Source organism: Rutidosis leptorrhynchoides, chromosome 9 (genome assembly GCF_046630445.1).
Source record: "Rutidosis leptorrhynchoides isolate AG116_Rl617_1_P2 chromosome 9, CSIRO_AGI_Rlap_v1, whole genome shotgun sequence".
NCBI classification, from domain to species: domain Eukaryota; kingdom Viridiplantae; phylum Streptophyta; class Magnoliopsida; order Asterales; family Asteraceae; genus Rutidosis; species Rutidosis leptorrhynchoides.
In genome coordinates this window covers 306,812,249-306,838,029 of record NC_092341.1, presented here as the reverse complement: position 1 = coordinate 306,838,029, position 25,781 = coordinate 306,812,249, and the positions used below count along the sequence as shown (strand labels likewise).

Below are 25,781 nucleotides of genomic sequence, written 5' to 3'. Positions count from 1 at the left end.
GATTCCAATTTGGTATTATCATGATCGGCGCATTAGTTAGTTTTTCTTTAAGAATATTAAAAGATTTGATACACTCATCTGAAAAGATGAATGGAGCATCTTTTTCTAGGAGTTTATTCATAGGAGTGGCAATTTTAGAAAAATCTTTTATGAAACGTCGGTAAAAACCGGCATGCCCTAGAAAACTCCTAACTCCTCTAACATTGGTGGGATGTGGAAGTTTAGCAATTACATCTACTTTAGCTCTATCCACTTCAATTCCTTCTTTTGAAATTTTATGTCCAAGAACGATGCTTTCTTTAACCATGAAATGGCATTTCTCCCAATTAAGTACTAGATTTGATTTTTCGCATCTAATGAGCATTCGTTCAAGATTAACTAGACATGATTCAAATGTATCACCGAAGACTGAAAAGTCATCCATGAAAACTTCCATGCATTCTTCTATCATGTCGTGAAAAATCGCCATCATACACCTTTGAAAGGTTGCAGGGGCGTTGCAAAGTCCAAATGGCATGCGTTTGTAAGCAAAAGTACCATAAGGGCACGTGAATGTGGTTTTCTCTTGATCTTCGGGTGCTATTGGAATTTGAAAATATCCGGAAAATCCATCTAGAAAACAATAGTAACTATTTCCGGCTAATCTTTCCAACATTTGATCTATGAAAGGTAAGGGAAAGTGATATTTTCTGGTGGCGTCATTTAATTTTCTATAATCAATACACACACGCCATCCTGTTACAGTCCTAGTAGGAATAAGCTCATTTTTCTCATTTGTAATGACAGTCATGCCACCCTTCTTAGGTACGCATTGAACTGGGCTTACCCATGGACTATCAGAGATTGGATAAATTAAACCTGCATCTAGCAGTTTAATAATCTCTTTCTTAACTACATCTTGCATATTAGGATTTAGTCTTCGTTGGCGTTGCACATACGTTTTATGACCTTCTTCCATAAGGATTTTATGTGTGCAATACGAAGGACTTATTCCTTTAATATCATGAATCTTCCATGCAATGGCTGGTTTATGGGCTTTCAACACAGAAATGAGTTGTGATTTCTCATTTTCAGTAAGAGAAGATGATATTATTACAGGTAATTCAGATTCACCATGTAAATAAGCGTATTCCAAATGGTTTGGAAGTGGCTTTAACTCTAATTTCGGAGGTTCTTCTATCGATGATTTATATCGATATCTGTCTTCTTCTTTTAGCATTTGAATTTCTTCTGTTGTTGGTTCATATCCATTAGCTATAAGTGTAGCTAACATTTCAGCTTCATCAATTTGTTCATTACCTTCTCCTAAAGAGCATTCTCCTGTTCCTTGTAATTCTGGAAATTCTTCTAATAATTCTGCATGTGCATCTATAGTTTGAATATAATAACATGTATCATCTGCAGATTGTGGTTTTTGCATTGCTCTATCAACTGAAAAGGTAACACTCTCATCCTCTATACTTAGGGTCAATTTCTTACCGAACACGTCTATCATTGCTTTAGCCGTGTTTAAGAATGGTCTTCCTAATATGAGAGGAACTTGAGAATCTTCTTCCATGTCCAGAACAACAAAATCTACTGGAAATACTAAAGTACCAACTTTAACTAGCATGTTCTCCATTATCCCTCTAGGATATTTTATTGATCTATCGGCTAGTTGTATGCTTATTCTGGTTGGTTTCAATTCTCCAAGGTCTAGTTTAGCATATAGTGAATACGGCATTAGATTTATACTAGCACCTAAGTCTGCCAATGCTTCTATTGAACTAAGACTACCCAGAAAACATGGAATTGTGAAACTTCCTGGATCAGATAGTTTTTCTGGTATCTTATTCAACAGCACTGCTGAACAATTAGCATTCATAGTAACAGCCGAGAGTTCTTCCATTTTCTTTCTATTTGAAATTAGATCTTTCAAGAATTTAGCATATCTAGGCATTCCTGAAATCACATCAATGAAAGGAAGATTTACATTTATCTGTTTAAACATATCCAAGAATTTGGATTGCTCGGCTTCAAGTTTCTCTTTCTTCATTTTACTTGGGTAAGGAAGTGGTGGTTGGTATGGTTTAACATAAGGTTTAGCCTTAACTGTGTTATCTTCATTAACCTTTTCAACTACCGGTTCTTTTTCCTTATCTTGATCAGGTTGTGGTTCTTGTGGAGTAGGAATAGCTTCATCAGAAGTTACAGGTATTTCAGGTGGTTTAAGTGTTGTACCACTTCTTGTGGTAATGGCTTTAGCTGTTTCATTCCGGGGGTTAGCATTTGTATCACTAGGTAGACTTCCCGGTTTTCTTTCACCTATTAACCTTGCTAGGTTACTCACTTCTTGTTCCAGATTTTGAATAGAAGCTTGTTGATTTCTAAATGCTTGAGCATTTTGTTCATTGGTTTGTTTTTGAGATGTGAAAAACTGCGTTTGAGTTTCAACTAGCTTTGTCATCATATCTTCTAAATTTGGCATTTTATCATCGGTTTGTTGTGGTGGTTTGTTTTGAAAATTAGGTCTTTGCTGATTGTAAGTATTATTGGATACTTGTTGATTGCTAGGACCTTGTTGGTTGTTGTATGGAATATTTCGGTTATAATTCTGGTTTTGATTGTAAATCGGTCTTGGCGGTTGATAATTATTCTGATAATTATTTCCAGGCCTTTGGTTTATGTATGAAATATTCTCTCTTTGTTCCATTGTTAATTCAATACTGAGACAATCTTTTGTCAAATGTGGTCCTCCACACTGCTCACAACTAATTCGTATTGAGTGAATATCCTTAGTCATCTTTTCCATTCGTCTCTCCACAACATCTATCTTTGCGGAAATGGAATCTAAGTCATGGCTAGAATCGGCTCTAGCTGCTTTAGATGATCTAATGATATCTTTTTCTTGGTGCCACTCATGTGAGTGGGAAGCAGTGTTATCAATAATTTTGTAAGCATCAGTTTCGGTTTTCTTCATAATAGAACCACCAGCTGCTATATCTATGTCTTTCCTTGTAGTGATGTCGCATCCTTGGTAGAATATTTGTACTATTTGACAGGTGTCTAAACCATGTTGCGGACATCCTCTTAATAACTTTCCATATCTAGTCCATGCCTCATATAGAGTTTCATTTGGTTTCTGTGTAAACGTAACAATTTCTGCTTGAAGTCTTACGGCTTTAGATGCAGGAAAGAATTGTTTAAGAAATTTGTCAACTAAAACATCCCATGTATCGATCGCCCCTTCAGGTAATGATTCCAACCAATCTTTGGCTTCTCCCTTTAAAGTCCAGGGAAATAACATGAGATATATCTGTTCATCCTCCACTTCTCGGATTTTAAATAGTGTGCAGATCCTATTAAAGGTACGTAGATGTTCATTTGGATCTTCCTTCGGCGCACCACTAAATTGGCATTGATTAGTCACCATGTGTAGAATTTGTCCTTTGATTTCATAATCTGGCGCATTAATGTCTGGATGAGTAATTGGTTGACCTTGGCCAGTGCGTTTAGCTCTCATTCGGTCTTCCATACTTAAAGGTTCCAGATTCTCCATAATTGAATTTGTTGAATCGGAATCACTAGAGGATTCTGATTTAATGGTTCGTTCCTCAACAATCTCTGTTTGAATGATTGGTGGTTCCGGAGGAAAGTTTAATGGTTCAGGATCTACGAACCGTTACTGAATATTCTCCGGATTCTCAATTGTGAGGTCGGGTTCAAAAAATGGATTATCGGAAATTTGAACTGAAGTACTTGGTCGACTGGATGACGATTCTAAAGAAAAATCAACGGTGGTAATATTTGCTAAATGTCTTGATCTAGTTACAGGTGGTGAACGTACAAAAGGTGGTGAACGTCTTGCTCGGTGCATTCACTGAATATCCTATTAGTTTTTAAAAGGAAAGAAAAATTATAATAAGTTATCCAATCAATAGACTTTTCTGATTTTGCCCACGTTTCGAATAGCCAAAAGATGCAGCAGAGGGGCAGGATTCGTTTGGTCTCAATATAATTGAGTACTGTTTGGCTCCAATAACCCGGTCCACGTACAAATCCAACTATTACTACGAACCAGAAAATTTTGATGTCTATCAATTTAACCACTTAAAATAAATTTTCGTAATTTTAAGAAATTTAGATAAGAAGTAGAATAGAAATCTATGTCCTAAAACTAGAATAGCGAGAAATAAGAAAGAAAAAGAGCTCGTCGAAAAAGGTCGAAAAAGAAAAATGTTTGAAAAATAAAAGGTGACGGAAAAATAAAAGAAACTTATAAAACTTAAAAACAATTGACTAACCTAACCTTATTACTACAACTAACTTAAAATTATAATCGCAAATTGAGATTACTAATTGGAATGATAATTGATACATAGTAAAAGGTGTCTAAAAATATTAAAGCTTACAGGAAAAACTAAATCCCAAATGGAAATAACTTAAAAAGAAACTAAAACTTAAAAAGGCGTCGCAAAATTCTAAAGTACCTAATGTCTAACTTGACATAAAGTATGTTTATTAATATAGCAACTATATTGACAGTGACGGTTTTCGAGAAAAGTTCCTATTTCTCAAAAGTTTCTATTTTTGGAAACCTACTATTTATGAAAAACTTCCACTTATAGTAAGCTTCTAGTTTAAGAATGTTCGGGTTATAATTCTTAACAAAGATGTTGTACAATCTCGCCCAAACTTCGTCGCTAACATGCAAGTCACTCGAATGATCTATTGTTACCGAGCGGCCCAGGATCTCTTGACCAGAATCTAAGTCTTGGCATTCGAGATCCACAAGCGTCCCATAATGGTAACAAGGATCACCCTAGGCCACAAGTAGCGGTGATGTGTGTAGTCTTTGTACACTATCTTTAATTATAACCTTCACGTTAGGTGCGTATATACATATATATTCATTAATTCGATTTTAATTATAACTCCTATATATTAATTCATAAAAATACTTTTATAATTTTTAGTAACATATATTACTAATTATAACATGTTATTTATTTTAATTTTAATTGCATATAATTTATAACATTATTTACATGTTTCGGTAAAAAAATAATAAACCGAAGTAAATAGTAAAAAGTAAAAAGTAAGAAAAGAATACTTACTAGTAGTAATTCTTCAAAGAGAGAATGAGAGAAATTTTGATGTGAGTTTGAATGAGAAATGAGGGGTATTTATACTTGAAAAAATTAGGTAAAAAGAATAAAATAATTAAAAGAAAAAGAAATATTTTAATTTTTAATGGAATTTTAAAATTCAAAAGTATTAAATGTTAGGTCATGGGATAATGCACAAAATAAAATAATAAAAGTAGTTTTCCATTATAATTTTTAATTAAAAAGTAATTTATTTATTTATTTATTTATTTTATTAAAAAAATCATTTATTTTAAGGATTTATTTTTACATTTTTTTTAAAATACACAAATTGATTTACTACTTTTCCAAGAATATTTGTCAATATTTTTTGATTCATAATAACAATACTGATAATAAAGATATTAATTATTGATATCTTGTTTAAAAATGATATTAATAATAATAATATTAATATATCAAATTAATGTGTAATTATTTACAAATAATTATTCGTGAATCGTCGGAATTAGTCAAGGTTAAATGAAATCATATAAAGATTTTTGTTTAAATTTTGTCGAAAATTTACGGGTTGTCACAGTATCCCCCTGTTAATAGCAATTTCGTCCCGAAATTTAGTTGTTGCCATCAGTCGGCGTTGTTTGTAAACAGGTGAGGATATTTTCGTTTTATTTGGTCTTCACGTTCCCAGGTATGCTCGGGGCCTTTCGTGAATTCCAACTAATAGGATATTGTTTTGTTTCTAGCGTTTAAATCTTACGATCCATAAATTCAACGAAGTGCATTTTATTATTAATACGGAGGTTATCTAAAGGATTTAACAAGAGTGTCATTGATTAGGTTTCCTCAGAAGGAGATGATGACACTATGTAGGCATTTCAATACACATGAAATGAATAATAGTGAGCTTATTTAAACCTTGAGCGTTTATGCCATAATATTAGGGTAGACAAAATAGAGAGGACTTCATGAAAATCATAATCATGAAATTTGATAGAGATCGTCATTGTTTACAACATGGATATTGTAATGGTGAATATGAGTTGAAAAATAGAGTTTTATCACCTTTGAATAATGTGGATAAAACGATTCGATTATAGAAAGAGTATAAACGAAGCTATCGCAAAAGATTGAAATGAGGAAATTAAATGTTCGCTTTAACTTTTGACGTAGTCACGATTGATTTTCGGGATTCAAGGAATTAGAGGAAATTTTCGTAGTCTATAGGATTTGATTCTCCGGTAATTAAGGAAATTAGGATTTTCTTTAATTAAATGCGGTGAATTGCCTCGATTGCTGTGTCTGGAATTTCTCTATAAATTAGCTTATTCCGTTTCATTATCTTCACCACTTCTATACTTTCTTTTCTCAATTCATATTTCCAAAAGATTTGTTAATATGCTCAATCCAGTTCTTGTTCTTGACCTTATATTGGTTATCGCCACAATCTTCCTTCTTTTCCAACTCCCACCAGAGGAGTCTGTTTACTTCTATTATGCTCTAGGAATTATTGTTTTTTTTTGTTCTCTCGTGTCTTTATATTGCTATACGCATTGATATACACGGTTTGTAATTTCAGTGTTGTTATCGGGCTTTATATTTTCCCTTATATGTCGGAGCTCTTTGCCTTTTTATTCTCCTCTCGACTCTAAATAAAGCGAGTAATGGTCCAGAATTTGTAGGTATGAAGTTTCAAATGGACATATTTAATGTTCTAAGAAAGCAATAGCACGATCTTGATTTGTCAAATTACCAGATAAAACTATCAAGAATATATGTTCTTGATATGTTTAGAGATTATATAGAATGTAAGAGTCGTGTAACATGGAAAATTATGATTATAAAGTCTATGAATCATCATCTTCCATTTAAAATTTAGCATGACTTACTGTAATATAATCACGTTGGCCTGACGTCATTATATTATACTAACTCATGCTTCAATTCTCAACACTTCTTCAAAACATTTTAAACTTGAATTTTTTTAGAATATAGAAACTAATACAGTTTCCTTTATGATGTAATAAAGTTATTGCAAAGAGATAATTAATTGCGGACAAGAATTGTTATAAAGATATCTTCAGAAATATAGAGGATATTTATAACGAAAGATACAGTGATATCTTAGAATTTCTAAGATCGAAGGATGATAAAGAAGATTTGTCCGTAAAGGTTTAGAGTCAGGAGCATGGTATTCGTTAATGACCTCAGCAGATACTGAATCATTTGGATTCTTTGAAGGCAGGTTTAATCTTTGTGATTTATCCACAGCCTCCTTCATACTTTACTCAATCCGTTTTCCAGTCCCAAATCTGAGCTTATACCATTCTTTATCATCAAACTTGTAGCCCTTAAGACCTTCTACAATGTTTCCTCTGCATTTAATACATCTATATTTGAATCATCGGTTATCAATGGTTTCAAGAAATTTTATTTTTAGATGATTAAACGCTGACTGTAATCGTCAACGGATCTAATGGTTGACGAATAGGTGTTGTTGATTTCAAAAGTAATGGATGATAATTTCGGTGGTTTGATGTGATAATTCATCATAGAATACGAATGAATATAATTCATGAATGTAGTAATCTTTAGGAAGATAACACCTGCTAAAGCTTTACTTGAATTCCAATATGTTAATTTCAGAATGTGTAATTGATTTTGTATGAAGATGATTGTGTATCATTGTGAAGGTAGTGCGTATAATTAATGATTTATGAATCGAAATTGAAGAATGTACAATGTATTAATGTGAGATGTAAATATTTCTCGGGTATTACTGATGTCGTAGCGTGGGGGTATAAAATACTATTAAATTTTAGCAGAAAATACTATTAAATACGATACAATTTTACACAAGATATTTATTTATTTAGAGAACGGATATACTTAAACCTTGCTACAACACTTATAGGCAGTGTACCTAATCGTACAGTAGTGTAGTTTTTAGTAAGTCCGGTTCGTTCCACAGGAAATCTTTTTTAAACAAAGCTCAACGCTATATTGGTTTACTTTTATAAAAGTACAAATATATATATATATATATATATATAAATAATATTATTATTATAAAGGGGGGGTTTTACCGTTTAATGACCGGTTTGTCGATTTTAAAACTTTAGTCGCAGTTAAAACCAAATAAATACAAGACTTTAAATTAAAGCATAAAGTAAATAACGATAATGAAATTGCGAATAATAAAAGTGCGATAAAATAAAAGTTGTGATAATTAAAAAGTACGATAATTAAAAGTGCGATTAAATAACAATAAATAAAAGTGCGATAATTAGAAGTGCAATTAAATATAAAATAAAGGAAATTAAATATGAAATAAAAGAATTATGCTTATTTAAACTTCCGTAATCATGATGTTTGACGTGTTGATTTTAGTTTTATGCCCATGGGTTAATTGTCCTTTGTCCTGGATTATTTAATATGTCCGTCTGGTTTTTGTCCATAACAGTCCATCAGTCATAAATATAAAGTGCGAGTGTCCTCGTCAAATTATCCTTATACCCGAAGTTAAATATTCCAACTAATTGGGGACTTAAACTGTAACAAGATTTTAATACTTTGTTTAATAATTACACCAGGATGTCGACTGAGTGTAACCCAAGGTTTTAATATTTTGTTATCAATTATACCAAGTGTCCTTGTACATAATTTCACCCCTGTTTTAATTATTCTAGTGGCTATTAATCCATTCCCGTGTCCGGTTAAATGAACGATTATTCGTACATATAAATACCCCGCCCATCGTGTCCGATTGAGTGTATATGGTAATTTATAGGGACGCCCAATTGTAAATCTTTATATTAACATTAACAAACTATCATTTAGTTAAACAAATATAAAGCCCATTAATAGCTCATAGTCTAATTTCCACAAGTGTCGTTCTTTTGTCCAAACCCCAATTATGGTACAAAGCCCAATTTTACCCAATTTTAATAATTAGCCCAACATCATGATTACTTCGTTTTAAATAAGCATAATAATAACTTAGCTACGAGACATTAATATAAAAAGGTTGAACATAACTTACAATGATTAAAAATAGCGTAGCGTTACACGGAAAGAATTTCGACTTACACCCTTACAACATTCGCTAACATACCCTTATTATTAGAATTATAATTAAAATTAAAATATAAATTATAAATATATATATATATTTTACGTATGAATGAGGAGAAAAAAGATGATGAAAAATGCTCAGAATTCGGTTGGCTTTATAGGCAGTTTCTCATTTTGGGAGTCCGCGACTCGCGGCCAATTTTGCCTTCAAACTCCGCGAGTCGCGGAGTTTGAAATTACAGCTCACAGGAGTTTGGCTCTTTGTTTACCGACGGTTTTAAATAAATATAATATATCTTGTACTTTGCGTTTTGAATCTTGTACTCTTGTAATTTCGAGACGTTTCTTATCAATAATTGGAACCTCTTTGATTGTCTTTTGTACTTTTGAGCTTTTTGGTCGTTTGCGTCTTCAATTCGTCGAATCTGTCTTTTGTCTTCACCTTTTATTATTTAAACGAGTATCACTTTTAAATAGAACAATTGCAACTAAAAGCTTGTCTTTCTTGAGGAATAATGCTATGAAATATATGTTCGTTTTTAGCATTATCAATTACCTATCCGTTAAAATATTTTCACAATTAACAGTTTGTACAACAGAATTTACAATCTTTATGAAGATATACGTTCATATATGTATTCTTCAGATATAATCATGGATTTAATGAGTTAATATATATTAAACTCATCCGATTTGCGGTTTGGAACGAGAGTAAATAATCTCCAAAACCTTAGAGATTTCATAATTGTCGCGAAATATTTCGCTAATGAAGTTATGAATCAATACATTCATCGTTACACTTGATTTATTATGAAATTGAGTTTATTGTGTTGAAGCAGTGATTAACAATTGTTAAGTCATTAACGAAGGGATTACATCATAGCATATTAGTGATATGAATTAACCAAGTAGTACATACTAGTTGAGATTCTCACGTAATTGCTTAGTACGACAAGATTTATTATTGTTCCAAATCATATATATATATATATATATATATATATATATATATATATATATATATATATATATATATATATATATATATATATATATATAATTCTTCACGAAGAATGAGTCAATACATCTTAACTCATTATTATTAATATTCCTGGGTATCTATGGGACGTATGATGTTGATATCCGAGGTACTGAGTGAGATGCGGATGTTGTTGTTGATGAAGCTGATGATGTTGGTTGTGATGCTGATGGTACTGGTTATGCTGCTGGTGCTGCTGATGCTTGTAGATATCGCACCGTATTCTCCAGTGCCACCACTCGAGCGCGAAGCTCGTTGACTTCTTCTACTATTCCGGGATGATTGACGGTTGGAACAAGGGGGTGAATAAGATAAAAAATCTTCGATATTACATATTCGTGATGGGATACCCTGGAAAGAAGAGAGAAAATGGTGTTTCGGACTGGTTCGCCGGTAAGCGCTTCAGGTTCTTCGCCAAAAGGTGAATTCGGTTGGTGGAAGGGATCACCTTCTTCTTGCCTCCATTGATTGAGTCGGCTACGAACCCATCCCCAATTCATCCAGAATAGATGATGGCTGATTGGTTCGTTTGTTCTGGTTATGCTGTCGTTGGAGCTCGAGGAGTTCGAGAAATTTATATTATGTGTTCGGAATAGGGTTTGATATGAAATGTGTATTGAATATTGAATGATATCTTCGTCTCCTCGAATAGTATATATAGCAAAAAGATTTCCGTCATTTACGGAAGAAATTTAGGAAAAGTGTTAGACAAAGTCTATTAAGATAGATATGATAAGATATGATGTGTCTATACTCCACTTATGCAATAATGGCAGTATGACGTGTCGTATTTAAATGTGATGGTGGAATTGGATAGTACTTAGGAAAGTGAGCAGAGTTCTTATGTTGGCTCGGCATTCTAAGATAAGTAAAGTTTCTAAAGTATAGTATAGCATTTAACAATTAAAGGCAACAATTAAAGGCACTATGGTCAAGGAAAGTTGTAGTCCTACATTGCTAAGGTACCTAATTGTATAAGGCACACATAAAATGCAATCCTGGTTCTCTACAACAACCTGCTCTGATACCAATCTGTCACACCCCCAAATAGGGCCTGGGGTATTTTTGACTAATTATATCAAATTACAGTTGTATAAACGAGAACGACTCTATATGAGACGTTTTATTGAGTTTTGCAGCGGAAGATAAATAGATTACATTGTATTTAGAACATTAAATGTCTTTAATTGATATGATATGTAATGAAGACTCCAAGCATAGCAAGCAATCATTATCAAAGCAACAGATATACAGCGGAAGCAATACTTAAGTACCTGAGAATAAACATGCTTAAAAAGGTCAACACGAGGTTGAGTGAGTTCATAGGTTTGTCATAAATAATGATTTCAGTAATAGTGTTAGACCACAAGATTTGTTTTTCATAAGTAGATCACTCAGATCCAATCAAGTTGATCTCCCGCAGGATCAAAAAGTTATGCCAGTGCGTGATATTTAGACTAAACGTTGTTTACCCCGTGACAAGTTGTTCTGTCCTTGTCGTTTAATTTCATTATCAAGTAATACAAAGACTTAGTCAAATGTATCGGGGACATTACTCCCGATAGGCCTATCCCCAATAATTAAGAATGCCGCAGCAATTAAAAAATATCACTGTAGGGACTTAGTCGGACATAGCCGGGTATAGCATAGTTTTAATAGTTGGTACTGATATTTAGACTAGACTTTCAAGTTTGCCCCGTAACAAGTTATCGTTTATACTTGTCGGTTTGGGACTTGCTGGTCATAGCCCAACATATCACAGTTTAATAGTTGGCACTTGTGTCTAACGTATAAAACAGTTATAAAAGTTGCGCATGTATTCTCAGCCCAAAAATATAGATAAAAAGGGAGCTATGAAAACTCACATTAAATAGCAGTTGAAGTATTCCACGCAAGAAGGAAAGTAAAGCAAGTAAGTGGTCTAGATATCAACCTTGAGGTATAACGTTTGATTAGTTAATGTCTAACTTGACATAAAGTATGTTTATTAATATAGCAACTATATTGACAGTGACGGTTTTCGAGAAAAGTTCCTATTTCTCAAAAGTTTCTATTTTTGGAAACCTACTATTTATGAAAAACTTCCACTTATAGTAAGCTTCTAGTTTAAGAATGTTCGGGTTATAATTCTTAACAAAGATGTTGTACAATCTCGCCCAAACTTCGTCGCTAACATGCAAGTCACTCGAATGATCTATTGTTACCGAGCGGCCCAGGATCTCTTGACCAGAATCTAAGTCTTGGCATTCGAGATCCACAATCGTCCCATAATGGTAACAAGGATCACCCTAGGCCACAAGTAGCGGTGATGTTTGTAGTCTTTGTACACTATCTTTAATTATAACCTTCACGTTAGGTGCGTATATACATATATATTCATTAATTCGATTTTAATTATAACTCCTATATATTAATTCATAAAAATACTTTTATAATTTTTAGTAACATATATTACTAATTATAACATGTTATTTATTTTAATTTTAATTGCATATAATTTATAACATTATTTACATGTTTCGGTAAAAAAATAATAAACCGAAGTAAATAGTAAAAAGTAAAAAGTAAAAAGTAAAAAGTAAAAAAAGAATACTTACTAGTAGTAATTCTTCAAAGAGATAATGAGAGAAATTTTGATGTGAGTTTGAATGAGAAATGAGGGGTATTTATACTTGAAAAAATTAGGTAAAAAGAATAAAATAATTAAAAGAAAAAGAAATATTTTAATTTTTAATGGGATTTTAAAATTCAAAAGTATTAAATGTTAGGTCATGGGATAATGCACAAAATAAAATAATAAAAGTAGTTTTCCATTATAATTTTTAATTAAAAAGTAATTTATTTATTTATTTATTTATTTTATTAAAAAAATCATTTATTTTAAGGATTTATTTTTATGTTTTTTTTAAAATACACAAATTGATTTACTACTTTTCCAAGAATATTTGTCAATATTTTTTTTATTCATAATAACAATACTGATAATAAAGATATTAATTATTGATATCTTGTTTAAAAATGATAATATTAATAATAATAATATTAATATATCAAATTAATGTGTAATTATTTACAAATAATTATTCGTGAATCGTCGGAATTAGTCGAGGTTAAATGAAATCATATAAAGATTTTTGTTTAAATTTTGTCAGAAATTTACGGGTTGTCACAATATATATATATATATATATATATATATATATATATATATATATATATATATATATATATATATATATTGGCAAAAATATTAATATGTATATATATATATAAAAGAACCGAGGTGCCGGTGGAGTAACATTAAGCATATCAAAACGATCTGTAACGGGAGTACTTGGTCACAGACGACCAAAACTTCATGACACCCACTCTATTCGTTATAAACACACTGAACGACTACATTACCATATATGGGGAGCCAATGTGCATTTAAATAACATGTTCCATAATTATATATGTAAATAACATAATTATCTAAAAACACACATTTTGTTTATAAATCCTGTAAATTTAGTTTGAATTCATGTTAAAAAGAATTAACTTTGAATTTGACCGACTTTGATAATAAATCTGATTTTTACCCATTAACCGACGTTAAACTATGATTAAACAAATTTTGGAAAATCAAAACGTACAGTTTTTAAAAATGAGTAATCGGAGAATAACAGGAGTAATCGAGTTTTTTACTACATTGTTTGTGAATTCCAAAAGTTCAAACGAGAACCACAAAAAAGCGAAAAATGCAAGAACTTTTAATTTACGAACATTTTCACATGTGAGTAAATTGAATCATTTTTTTTTTTTTTCAAAAAAAAAACATGTGTACACTTTATATAATTAACAAATTAACATATAATTTGTGGTAATGAACACATGTTTGTTAGTGATACGAGCATTAATTAACATTTGAATGTAATTTGTTGCATTTAAATGCATAAAAATCATGAAATCAAAAAGTTCCCGCCCTTGTTCTAGTTCTCATTTGAACCTGCCCAGTTTGTGAATAATTAATTTATTACTCATTAATTAATTAATTTAATTTTAATTTTAATTTTAATAAATTAAATCAAAGGGAAAAAAAACAACTGGAGTGGAAGAAAGCAACGTTTGCAACATCTGTTTCTCTCTGGTCCGGAAAAAGGCAGCAAACACCATCACACCTGAAAGTTAGGGTTTCGTGATTATATTTTTGACCAATTTACATTTTTTATTCAATTCAATTCAATTTATTTATTCACAAATAAACCCTAGAGACAGAAACATCGCTCCCAAAGTCTCGAAGCTTTTTATTGTGTTCCTTCTGCTGCTCTCTACCTCCTAAACACAGGTAATTAGCTCAATTCTGTGTAATTATTTCTTAATGTTGTTTAAAGTTTTTGATTTTGATGAGTTGATTAATTACTGTAGTTTAGGTACAAATTAAGTGAATATATATTTATATGGCAGAGTTAATTACATACAACATGCCTGTGGTGTTTCAACTGAAAATTGATAATATGATGTTTAAGGTTTTATATTTTTAGAAAATTTTAATACGTAGGGTTTACTATAATTGAGGTTTACTGTTAATTAGTTGTTTGTGGTGCACTTATTTGGAAACTTTTGATATTTTGTTTTAGCTGTTTCTTTTTTTTTTGTATTTGTTTTCATATATTAATATTAATATAACTAAAATATAATATAATATAATATATAACTAAATATATTAATATGAATATATTAATATATATTATCAGACACAGTGGAATTATTGTTGTGTGGATTTAGTTGCATAACTGATTTGACATGATTGGGTATAAATATAAATCATATGGCAATTTTATGTTTTGTTTATGAGTTTAGGTCTCAGGGCTAAATTTGATGAAGAATCATATAAACTCTTTTCGTGTCTTACGGTATATTATCATGATAGTCTAGACACTGCCTCTTTTGTTTCAGTATAATGTTAAGGATTATTTTTATTTCATATTCATAAAATCATGATATGAGAATAGTAAAATCACTTCATAAAGGAAACCGGTACATATAAAATTAACAACCAATTGTCAGGTCTCAAAGTCATACTCCAGGATTTTGGAAAATATATCAAAAATAGAATCGACGAGACATTGTGTAGACTATTCAAGAGCTCGCGATAATGGTTTGTTTTTACTTAACAATAACAAGTAAGATATCATGATTTTTTGTATGTCTACGTTATTTGATGTCTACACTCTAGCCTAGTTGATTAGTTAGATGCATGTGTGTTTGTTATAATTGATTCCCCCTTCCCGAATTTGTGGATAATATTTTCGTCCATTGTGCTGATCTCCACTTTTATAATGTGATGTTTGCAGGGTACATGATAAAATTTTGTAGATTGTTTCGGTTCAATATTAGAAGTCTTAGCTGGCGTTGAATAATTATGACTTTGGAGGACTTTTTTACCTTAAGTGAGTTAAAAGATGGGCTCACAAATCCTGATAGAGTTAAGGAGCTCATCACCGTAATGCAAAGTGAAAAAGACTCCATGGTCAACAGGCAGTGGTCAATGGTTGCAACCGCCATTGCATCCACTGAGAACAAGAACTGTCTTGATCTTTTTATCTATTTAGATGGACCGTCTTTCATAAATAAATGGCTTAAGGATTCTCAGAAGCTTCTAGAAGATAACGAAAACGGTGTTGTGGAAGAATTAATTATTGCATTATTGAAAGCACTCGAAAGGCTGCAGATAGATAAGGAGACGTTGGTTGACTTTGAAATAGTCAAATTGGTGCAGGATATTGGTGCAAATAGTAGTTCTAAAACGGTTCGTGAAAAATCTAAATTGTTGTGTGATAGTTGGATGCTAAATCAGGACAAGAATAACGAAACTCCCAACGATGTAGAAAATTTGGAGTCGTTTAGTGGTGATAATACGGAGACTGGCCCACCATCAGATAAAATAATGGACTCGGTAACCATGATTCAAAAGGTTCTGGTTCGTGCTGAGCCATCTTGTAAATCGACAGTTGATAGTGAATGTAATATTGTGAATAAATCTGAAGTCCCGAATAATAAGTCAGAAACTGTTGAGGAATCGGATGTTAAGGATGAAAAGAAGATTAATATTCGGGATCAAATAGACTCGATCGAATTGTCGACTCTGGAACAAATAGCTTTGAATGCTGATGTGGACAATCCGTTACAACCGTCTATTACAAACACTGACGTGTTAAGTGACAAAGATGAAGAAATGGTGGATAATGGTGAGAGTCCAAATTCGGAAGCTAACGGTGGTATTCAGATCAATGGAAGCTCAGAAAACGGGTCCCGGTTTTTTAAGTTATCATTAAATAGCAAGAAATCAGACATGGAGCTCGATTATGGGATGATAGACCCGTTGGATATAGCTAGGCAAGTTGCTAACGAGGTCGAACGAGAAGTTGATTCGCGCGAACGAAGTTGTAGCACCTCTGAGAAAATATCAGGTGGTGAAAATGATAAAAAGTCAAGAAAGTCAACTGCTGACTCCAAACAAAGTCAAACACCACTTGTTGCCGAATCAAATAAGGAGATCTCAGTACCTGAACCCGTGAAAGATGCTGAAACCCTAGTTTCGCAAATTTCCGAGGTGGCTCAAGAATCAGAACCTGACACTGGAAGGCGATTTTCGGGGTTCGATTTGAATCAAGATGTGTGCTCTGAAGAAGTTGATAATTCGGTCAACCCGGTCAGTGGGACCCACAAAAACTTGAAGCAGCTTTCTGGTTTTCTTGATTTCGATCTTAATGTTGCTGATGTCAGTGAGGATAAAATGGTAATTATATCCGGTGTTCCTTCTGTGGAGGAATCTTCTGTAGCGAACCCAACGGAAAGGCCTCAGTTGGATCTTAACAGTATCGGGGATGACCAAAACGCGTGGCAAAGTCCATCTCGTTCTTCTTCATCGTCATCAAAACTACCTATAAAAAGAAACATTGATCTGAACTTCAACGATCAGCACAGTTTTTCGAATGACACTTCGTTGGATCATTCTGTTATTTCCATATTTGGTAAAAAAGTTCATGTGAAGGAAAAAGATCCTTTTTCAGAACCCAAAGTGGAGTTCGGTTCAGGTAGACGTCTAGAACCTTCCGTTCATTATGGTAATCCTAATCCCTATAGTAATCATAATATTAATCCTAATCCTAATCCTTCGTTCTATGGGCATCATAACGGCATGTTTTTCTCCATGCCTCTGTATGGAGCATCACATAGTACTCAAATGCAAATGCCATACATGGTTGATTCAAGAGGAGCCACTTTCGTACCTCAAGTTATGCCAACTCAGCAACCGTCGCCTTTCATCATGAACATGATTGCACCCGGGCCTCTCCATCTGCAGCAAAACGTTGACCTGAATACTGGTTTAATGATCAATGGTGAAAATAGGAAGATTAATGGTTTACGACAGTTTTTTCCTCAAAATGTTGATGAACGATACTTTAGACCAAATAACTCTTTACAAGCGTCTTCTAGTTCGAACGGTGGGGTGAAACGTCTTGAACCTGATTCAAGATTTGATTTTTTTCCAGTTAACAAACACCAACAACCACCACCATGGAGGTAGAGGTTTGCTTCCATATCATCTTCATTTGGTTTTCGTAGTTATACATAGCGCGAGGGATGTAGTACAACTCGAATACAGATTCTTGAAGAGTTGTTTTCGGGGTGGGTAATTGATGAAGACGAGAATAGGAAATAGGTTTTCTTACCTTCGGTCACGGACATTTTTTCTTATTCAACTTTTCGGTACTTGATAGAAGGATGTTTTAGGTTGCGGAAACTTTGTTTTCGATTCTAGTTATATGTTCATCTTCATATATATCAAAGAAAATTAGTGAACGTTTTGAGTAATTACAGATGCTTATTTGTCATGTTGCTAGCTCCAGAAGGCATGAATGTTATACCATGACTCCATGAGTAGTCATGGACTCATGGAATGTGATGTGGTCTTGTTATTTTTTTTTTGAATGGCAGTTAGTGTCACTGACGGGGTCTGAACGTGATGTTCGAACCCACCCACTCACCCGATCATTTTCTGGGAGAACCAATATAATTCTACCGCCTTTCATGAGGAAACCCCACGGCGAATCCATACAGGCTTCGTGTGTGGTAAAATCCCTCGGGTGAGGTTCGAACGCAAGAGCATCGAACCCCTGACCTCCCTTATGCGAAGTCAGTTCATCACCAATACACCAACACATTGACGTTTGTGGTCTTGTTATCGTGATTGAAATCGAAAGTTTGAAATGCTACATGTGGCAAAGCTTGAACACTTTTTAGGAGGCAAAATAACATGTTATATCGTCAAATTATTTAAGCGTAGAATATAAAATTTTAATTTGTTAAAAGACATGTATATTTTTATCTAAGTATAACAATTTCGGACGAAAGACACTGAATATCAGGTAACCATAAACGGGAAAGTTGTAGCCCTATGAGTTTCAAGCGTTTCAGATTGTGAATCGACTAAATATGAGTATGTAAGAGTGAAATGACCAAAACGTTGACATCTCGCAAATTATGTGAGCTTTATATATCCTTCATGCGGACCCCGATTTGATTTATTCAAAAGCTCAACTGTTGGCAATTCAAAGGACTACAAACTCATAACTTACCCAATTTTTTGGAGGCCCCTCCATGCCCACTTTAAGCTTCGCCCTTGCATGTACATGCTGAAAATATGTAATTCAACATTGTATTCTTCATCTGTTGTTTCTGATTCATCAAATTAACAACCTTTATATTTCAGTTAATCTCGTTTGAGTATAATCTAAGAGAGTGGTATTTCAGTTGGAATTGTTATATGAACAAAGTTTGTTTCTCATGGAGAGTTCGATCCTGGCTCAGGATGAACGCTGGCGGCATGCTTAACACATGCAAGTCGGACTATGTAAAAACTTGGTTACTTTTTCATACAGTTGGTTGTTATACTTGTTTGAGAAGCTAGGTTGGGCCAAAAATTACTCGTTCGGAGAGCTAGGCCCAAATAATTGTACTTAAAAACTTACCTTTTAAAAGTTAAAAAAAAAAAACTCTCATCTTAAAAAAATACTTAAAATTGCTATAAATTCTTTTCTTCTTACTAGTAAGAAAAAATTCGACCGCGCGTTGCTGCGGTTGTATTCAACGCGCGGTCATATTTGTATATACGTTGTTTGGTACCTAATATATCTAGTAGGTTGGGTTGTTTGTTGGACGTGTACGTATATGTATGAAATATAGCTCGAAATATTTAGAGTTTTTTTTGACGATGTCCGTTTCGCGTATAGTTAGTCGCGTTGTGTTCGTAAAATAATATCGAGTTGAACGGTGGTCTCGGAAAAATTTAGCTCGCACCGAGCGAGAATATAGGGCCTGTTATTTAGTGTTTTTTTAACGATGTCCGTTTCGCGCATAGTTAGTCCCGTTGTGTCCGTCTGATTTTTTCGAGTTGAACGGTGGTCTCGAAAAAATTTAACTCGGACCGAGCGAGAAGATAGGGCCCGTTAAAAATACGGGTGGAATCATTTTCTTTTGGTTTTTTTAAAATTATATGTTTACGCTTTTTACCCCTGAAAAACTAGATAGTTGGGGGTTGTTGTGTGTATGAACCCGAATTTGAGGAGCCGGGTGTAGTGTGAACGCGAACTCAAAACGACATTCGGATAAAACTGAAACTACAATTTCTTCGTTGCATATTAGTATGTAGGGGTAAATTACTCCATATAATTTATTTATATTTCTAATTTCTAATTTCTAATTTCTAATTATTACTATAAAATACTTAAATATCAATATCAATATCAATTAACTGACAGAGTTAACCAGGTCGAACTCATGATTTCAAAGATTAAGATGAAAACATAAACATAAACTGATAGAATTAACCAGTTTGAACTCATGGGAATATCCGAATATCAACAATCAGATTTAAAGATTATCTAAAAAAATAATAAAATAAATAAATAATTCTAAAATGGCTAAATATAACAATCATTGAGCTAATATTCCTTTTTATCAAAAAAATCATTGAACTTTTTGTTTCAAAACATGTGTATCGGCAGGGACATGTTAGCCCTGTGTTGATTTTGTCAACCCATCCAGCAGTCCCCGGTAGCCCACTGGAGCCTGGCGAAACACCATCACCCATTTCCCCACAGCATGCCAGACCCGATAAACGAACCTGCATTGTCATTGTTTCAATCTTCGCATGCGTAGGACCAAGGGATCATTTAAGCTAGGTAAGAATAATTTTTGATCCAATTATTTAAAAAATCATCCCTTAATGGAATGGAACCCTCACCTACCTCCACCCATTCTTAAATCATTGAACTAATCATAGACGATTTAGGTACAAAAATATCACTCAATCCAACGGACAGATCATATTAAATCCAACGGTCAACATCTGTCTAGGTCCTCCCGCCATACATAACCATACGCCAAATGCCCCCACCTAAATTATTTTCCTTATCACACACCATACTTCTCGCCGGTGGTCATGGCCGACACTTCACCACCGCCACCGTCAGCTTCACCTCCGGCCATCTCCAATAATTCGGATCCCACTCAATACTGGTGCTACCAGTGCGACAAACAAGTCCCTATCGAAACCCGACCCGATCACCCGGACCTCATCTGCTTCGAATGTAAAAACGGATTCGTTGAATCAATTTCAACTTCGCATCACGCAGGTCAATCTGACGATGAAGATAGTCCGGCTTTCGGCGACGAGTTCCTTCAAGTTCTCAGGCTAATCGCTCACGCGGCGCATGAAGTTGACGCGCCACCTCCACCTCCTCTAGATCATCCCGTCGATAACACCGATCATCTCCGTATCGAAATCGATGAATTGAACAACAATAACGAAGATGAAGAGCATGAGCAACATGAATCAGATGATAATAATGATAATGATGTTATCGTTGATGAAGATGAAGATGATGAGGATGTCGTAAGACGAGAAGCACGAGACGCGCTGCGGATTCGGCTCCGTGATTTCGCAAGCCGAGCCGCGAGCCGTCGTAATCGAATACTCGATTGGGCGGATCTTTTAATGGGACTGGAGGACCAATCGATTGAATTAGGGTTACAAGTTCAAGGTGGAAATGGTTATATAGGTAATCCTGGAGACTATGTTGATGAAACTGGATATGAAAATTTATTAAATAATTTAATGGAAAATGATACCGGCCACCGGAAATGTGCTCCGCCGGCTGCTAAATCGGTTGTGGAAGGATTGCAAACGGTTGACTTTATAAAGTCAACTGATGTGGAATTATGTGCTGTATGTAAAGATAGTGTGTTTAATAATGAGGGTAAAATTGTTAAGCAGTTAGAGTGTGGTCATATGTATCATGGTGAGTGTATTGTGCCTTGGTTGGATGAAAGGAATACTTGTCCTGTTTGTAGGTTTGAATTGCCTACTGATGATCTTGAATATGAAGAAGATAAAAAGAAGAAATTGAAATCGGTAACGATGAATAATAGGATAACTGATAATGGCTGTTCTTCGAGTTCGAGTGGTGGTGATTAGGAAGCGGAATCGTTATATGTTGGTGTTATGACTCGTTGGTAATTATTTGTTCTGTTTCTGTTGTATGTACATAATCACACAATTTGATGATCTTGTTATGTGTATGTATATGTATATTGTGCTTTGTTTGTCTAGTTAATGGATGTTTTTTAGTTAAGACGTGTTACGTGTATCCCTGGCTAGTCTGAAAACCAAAAATCTTATTTTCACTTAAAACAAAGAGGCTTTAGACCACGCACCCGTTCAAGTCGCCCTCTCGAGAGCGGCATTAGGGGTCCCTCCGCCCAGGTCGCCCTCCCAAAGACTATGATCGGTTGTAACTTGTTTAAGCAGATTTCTGGACGAGGCAAATTGGAACGTTGGAATCGAAAATCGGCTGTTCTGATTCTTTGTGTTGTATAATTGACTTTGCATGATAAATTTGTATTGTGATGAATATCATATGAATGTCATGATTGTCAATTATTTGATCATATTTGAGAATAAAAGATTTTTATATTTTTGAAAAACCATAAAAATCTTAAAATAGAAAAGATAAAACATATACAAAGGATTTCAAAGACAATCCGTTTATGTGAAGAGTATGAGTGAAGTTATCACAAAAGAGTGAAATAATTAAATGTAGATTAATTTTAACCGGTGACGTAGTCACGGTTGGTTTCCGGAAATCAAGGAATTTAGAGAAAATCTTCGTAATAAGATTTGGTTCATCGGTAATTAAGGAAATTGGATCTTCTTTGGTTAAATGCAATAATCTGTTTCGATTGCTCTGTCGGATATTTCACTATAAATCCACCTCCTTCGTTTCCTTACAACTTACACCTTCTATTCTTCCCCTTAATTCATACCTTAAAGTATTTGTCAATATGCTCCATCCAGTGCTGATTCTGGATATACTTCTAACTTTCATATCTGTCATTCTTCTTTTTCATCTACCGCCGTTGGAAAACGGCTAGTTTCCTTTTTTTATTTGTTCTATATGTACACACATTACAATTTTAATTCCGTACACAACACAACTTCTATTTTTACACAATATATCTTCTATTTTCACTCTCAAATTTCAACTTCAAAACACAAAATGGGACAAAAAAACAAAGCAAATCCAAAATCATCCCACAAATTCAAACGAGCCAAGCTAATGATATGTTTAACCATTTGATGAAAACACACCAATATTACTCACCAACCGAGTATGTTAGGGTTAGGAGAGTGTAGTGATGATTTAGCCTGATGTAAGTCATGGGAAGGAAGTATGTCACGATAGTACGATTGGGAGTGGTCTTAGAAGCAAATAATTGGGGGTTGACCCAAGTCATCATCTTCAATTTTGTAACCCATTATTAACGTAATTTCCTTTGGCTTGTAGCCCATTTTCCTTTACCATATTTTCTTGGAAGTGAGTGAGAGTTCCACAAAAGACTTGTAAACAACGCGTTTTATATCATACACATTAAAATAATAATAGTATTCCATATGGCATCATGCATATGCAAACGCTATATGCAATTAACAATGAAAAAGTTATGCATCTATAGTTTACTCTTGCAGATGCTAATCATAATAACTTACTGTCCTATAAGCGATGCAGTCGATTCAGACATCAGTTGCCTAAGATCCATCAAGAAATCACTAGAAGACACAGCTAACCTTTAAACTACCTGGGATTTTAGTAATACTACTGAAGGTTTCATATGTCGATTTATTGGCGTCGAATGCTGGCACATTGATGAGAGCAGGATTTTGAATATTCGCCTATCAGACATGGGACTCAGAGGACCGTTTCCAGTGGGCTTAAAAAAATGCACTAGCCTCACTGGATTAGATCTTTCTAGAAATGAACTCACAGGACAAATTCCTTCTAATATAGGAGATATTTTACCCTTTATCACGTCACTCGATCTCTCATTCAACAACTTTTCAGGTCCAATTCCACCTAGTCTTGCAAACTGCAGAAATATCAATGTTTTTAAACTTGACCACAACCAACTGACGGGCCAAATCCCTCAAGAATTAAGTAGACTCTATCGTATCAAGGATTTCAATGTCGCTAACAACTCACTGTGGGGACCAGTACCTGTTTTTTCCGATATAAACATGTTTGCAGATAACTATTTAGGAAACTCAGGGCTTTGTGGAGGTCCTTTGAAACGTTGGAAGAATGAAGCACGTGAAGATGTATTTTTTACAGGGTTTAAGATTGGATTTGCTCTGTCTGCTATCTTAACTATGTCGATTATGTTCTGTTATTTTTCTGGACCATCTATAAACGACATGAGGGCTTATCATTACCTGATCAAGAAAATAAAGGGAAGGAAGCATCACATGGTTACAGGAAGCCCTGATACACCGATTAGAGAAGAAAGTTGCGGCGAAGAGACCAAGGCAATATCTCCTTTTCGTTCTTTCACACACATATGTAATACAATATTTGATAATCAAACTATATATATTTATTTAATTTTATTTTATACAGGTAACTGCCATGGAAAAGTTTATATGTCGACTGACTTTGGTGGAACTTGAAATGGCCACCAATAACTTTGACGCTAAAAAGGTAATTGGCTACGGATACATGGGACTCATGTATAAGGCTTCGTTTCCAAACGGTTTAATGCTTGCCGATAAGAGGCTCCATAAGTTTGAGAGCTTTGAGAAAGAGTTCTTACTGTTATACGATATATTGAATGGGAATCGGTTGAATATTATTGGTTGATTGATAATAATAATACAGTGCAATATATATAGTCATCTAACCCTAGCACAAGTGTAAATGTGGGCTAGGCCCATTACAATGATAAGTGGACTATAATGACTAACATCCCCCCGCAGTTGGAGCGGGAGTGCGCCGGACGCTCAAACTGGTGCGAAACTCGTCGAAGAGTGGGAACGGTAGACCTTTGGTGAAGATGTCAGCAAACTGATATCTGGACGGGACATGAAGGACCCGAACATGACCCTGAGCCACGAGGTCTCGAACAAAATGAATGTCAATCTCAATATGTTTCGTCCGCTGGTGCTGAACTGGGTTGTTGGAGAGATAAACGGAGCTGACATTGTCACAATAGACCAAAGTAGCAGAGGTGAGAGGACAATGGAGCTCGCGGAGAAGATTACGAATCCAACAAGTCTCGGCAACGGCGTTGGCAACTCCACGATACTCTGCTTCAGCGCTGGAGCGAGAGGGTGTGAGTTGCCATTTGGAAGACCATGAGAGAAGGTTATTGCCAATGAACACACAGTAGCCAGATGTAGAACGTCGAGTAGTAGGGCAGCCTGCCCAATCAGCATCTGAATAAGCAACCAGAGATGTCGGAGATGATGCATATAACTGTAGGCCAAGGTCAGTGGTGCCCTGAATGTATCTAATGATCCGTTTGAGCGCATGAAAGTGCTGCTCGCGAGGATCATGCATAAAGAGACATATCTGCTGTACTGCATAAGAGATATCCGGTCTGGTGAATGTGAGATACTGAAGAGCACCTGCAAGGCTCCTGTAAAGAGTAGGATCATCAACAGAAGGGCCGTGACTGGTAAGCATGGCCCCGGGTTCGACAGGGGTCCTGCACGGGTGACAAGTGGGCATACCAGCCCGCTCAATAATCTCAAGTGCGTACTGTTTCTGGGAGAGAAACAATCCAGAAGCAGTGCGAGTAGCGTGGATCCCTAGAAAGTAGTTTAGGGGACCCAAATCAGACATGGCAAACTCCTTATGTAAGGAAGCGATAATCCTCTGAAGTAAAGCTGTGGAAGATGCAGTCAAGATGATATCATCGACATATAAAAGTAGATACGCAGTATCTGTTCCCTGACGAAAAATAAATAGAGACGTATCACAACGGCTCTGATGGAACCCAATCTGGTGAGCATAACCTGCAAAGCGCTGAAACCAAGCGCGAGGGGCCTGTTTGAGGCCATATAACGACTTCTGCAAGAGGCAGACATGATCCGAAAATCTGGGATCCCGAAAACCTGGTGGCTGATGCATATATACTGTCTCTGTAAGTTGCCCATGAAGAAAGGCGTTCTTGACATCGAGCTGATGAATGGGCCAATG

At 34.5% G+C, this 25,781-nt stretch overlaps 3 protein-coding genes across 3 annotated transcripts; all 3 read left to right on the top strand.

The window, feature by feature from the left end:
- Positions 1 to 14,299: 14,299 nt before the first annotated feature.
- Positions 14,300 to 18,029, top strand: LOC139865828 (uncharacterized). Its single transcript, XM_071853937.1, has 2 exons — positions 14,300 to 14,527; positions 15,537 to 18,029. The coding sequence occupies exon 2, from the start codon at positions 15,605 to 15,607 to the stop codon at positions 17,771 to 17,773; it is 2,169 nt and encodes a 722-aa protein (XP_071710038.1). The 5' UTR covers positions 14,300 to 14,527; positions 15,537 to 15,604; the 3' UTR covers positions 17,774 to 18,029.
- A 2,528-nt stretch (positions 18,030 to 20,557) lies between these two features.
- On the top strand, positions 20,558 to 21,822 carry LOC139865829 (E3 ubiquitin-protein ligase CIP8-like). The gene has a single exon (XM_071853938.1). The coding sequence runs from the start codon at positions 20,690 to 20,692 to the stop codon at positions 21,722 to 21,724; it is 1,035 nt and encodes a 344-aa protein (XP_071710039.1). The 5' UTR covers positions 20,558 to 20,689; the 3' UTR covers positions 21,725 to 21,822.
- A 1,335-nt stretch (positions 21,823 to 23,157) lies between these two features.
- Positions 23,158 to 24,440, top strand: LOC139868951 (inactive LRR receptor-like serine/threonine-protein kinase BIR2). Its single transcript, XM_071857286.1, has 2 exons — positions 23,158 to 24,109; positions 24,201 to 24,440. The coding sequence occupies exons 1-2, from the start codon at positions 23,489 to 23,491 to the stop codon at positions 24,438 to 24,440; spliced, it is 861 nt and encodes a 286-aa protein (XP_071713387.1). The 5' UTR covers positions 23,158 to 23,488.
- Positions 24,441 to 25,781: the final 1,341 nt, after the last annotated feature.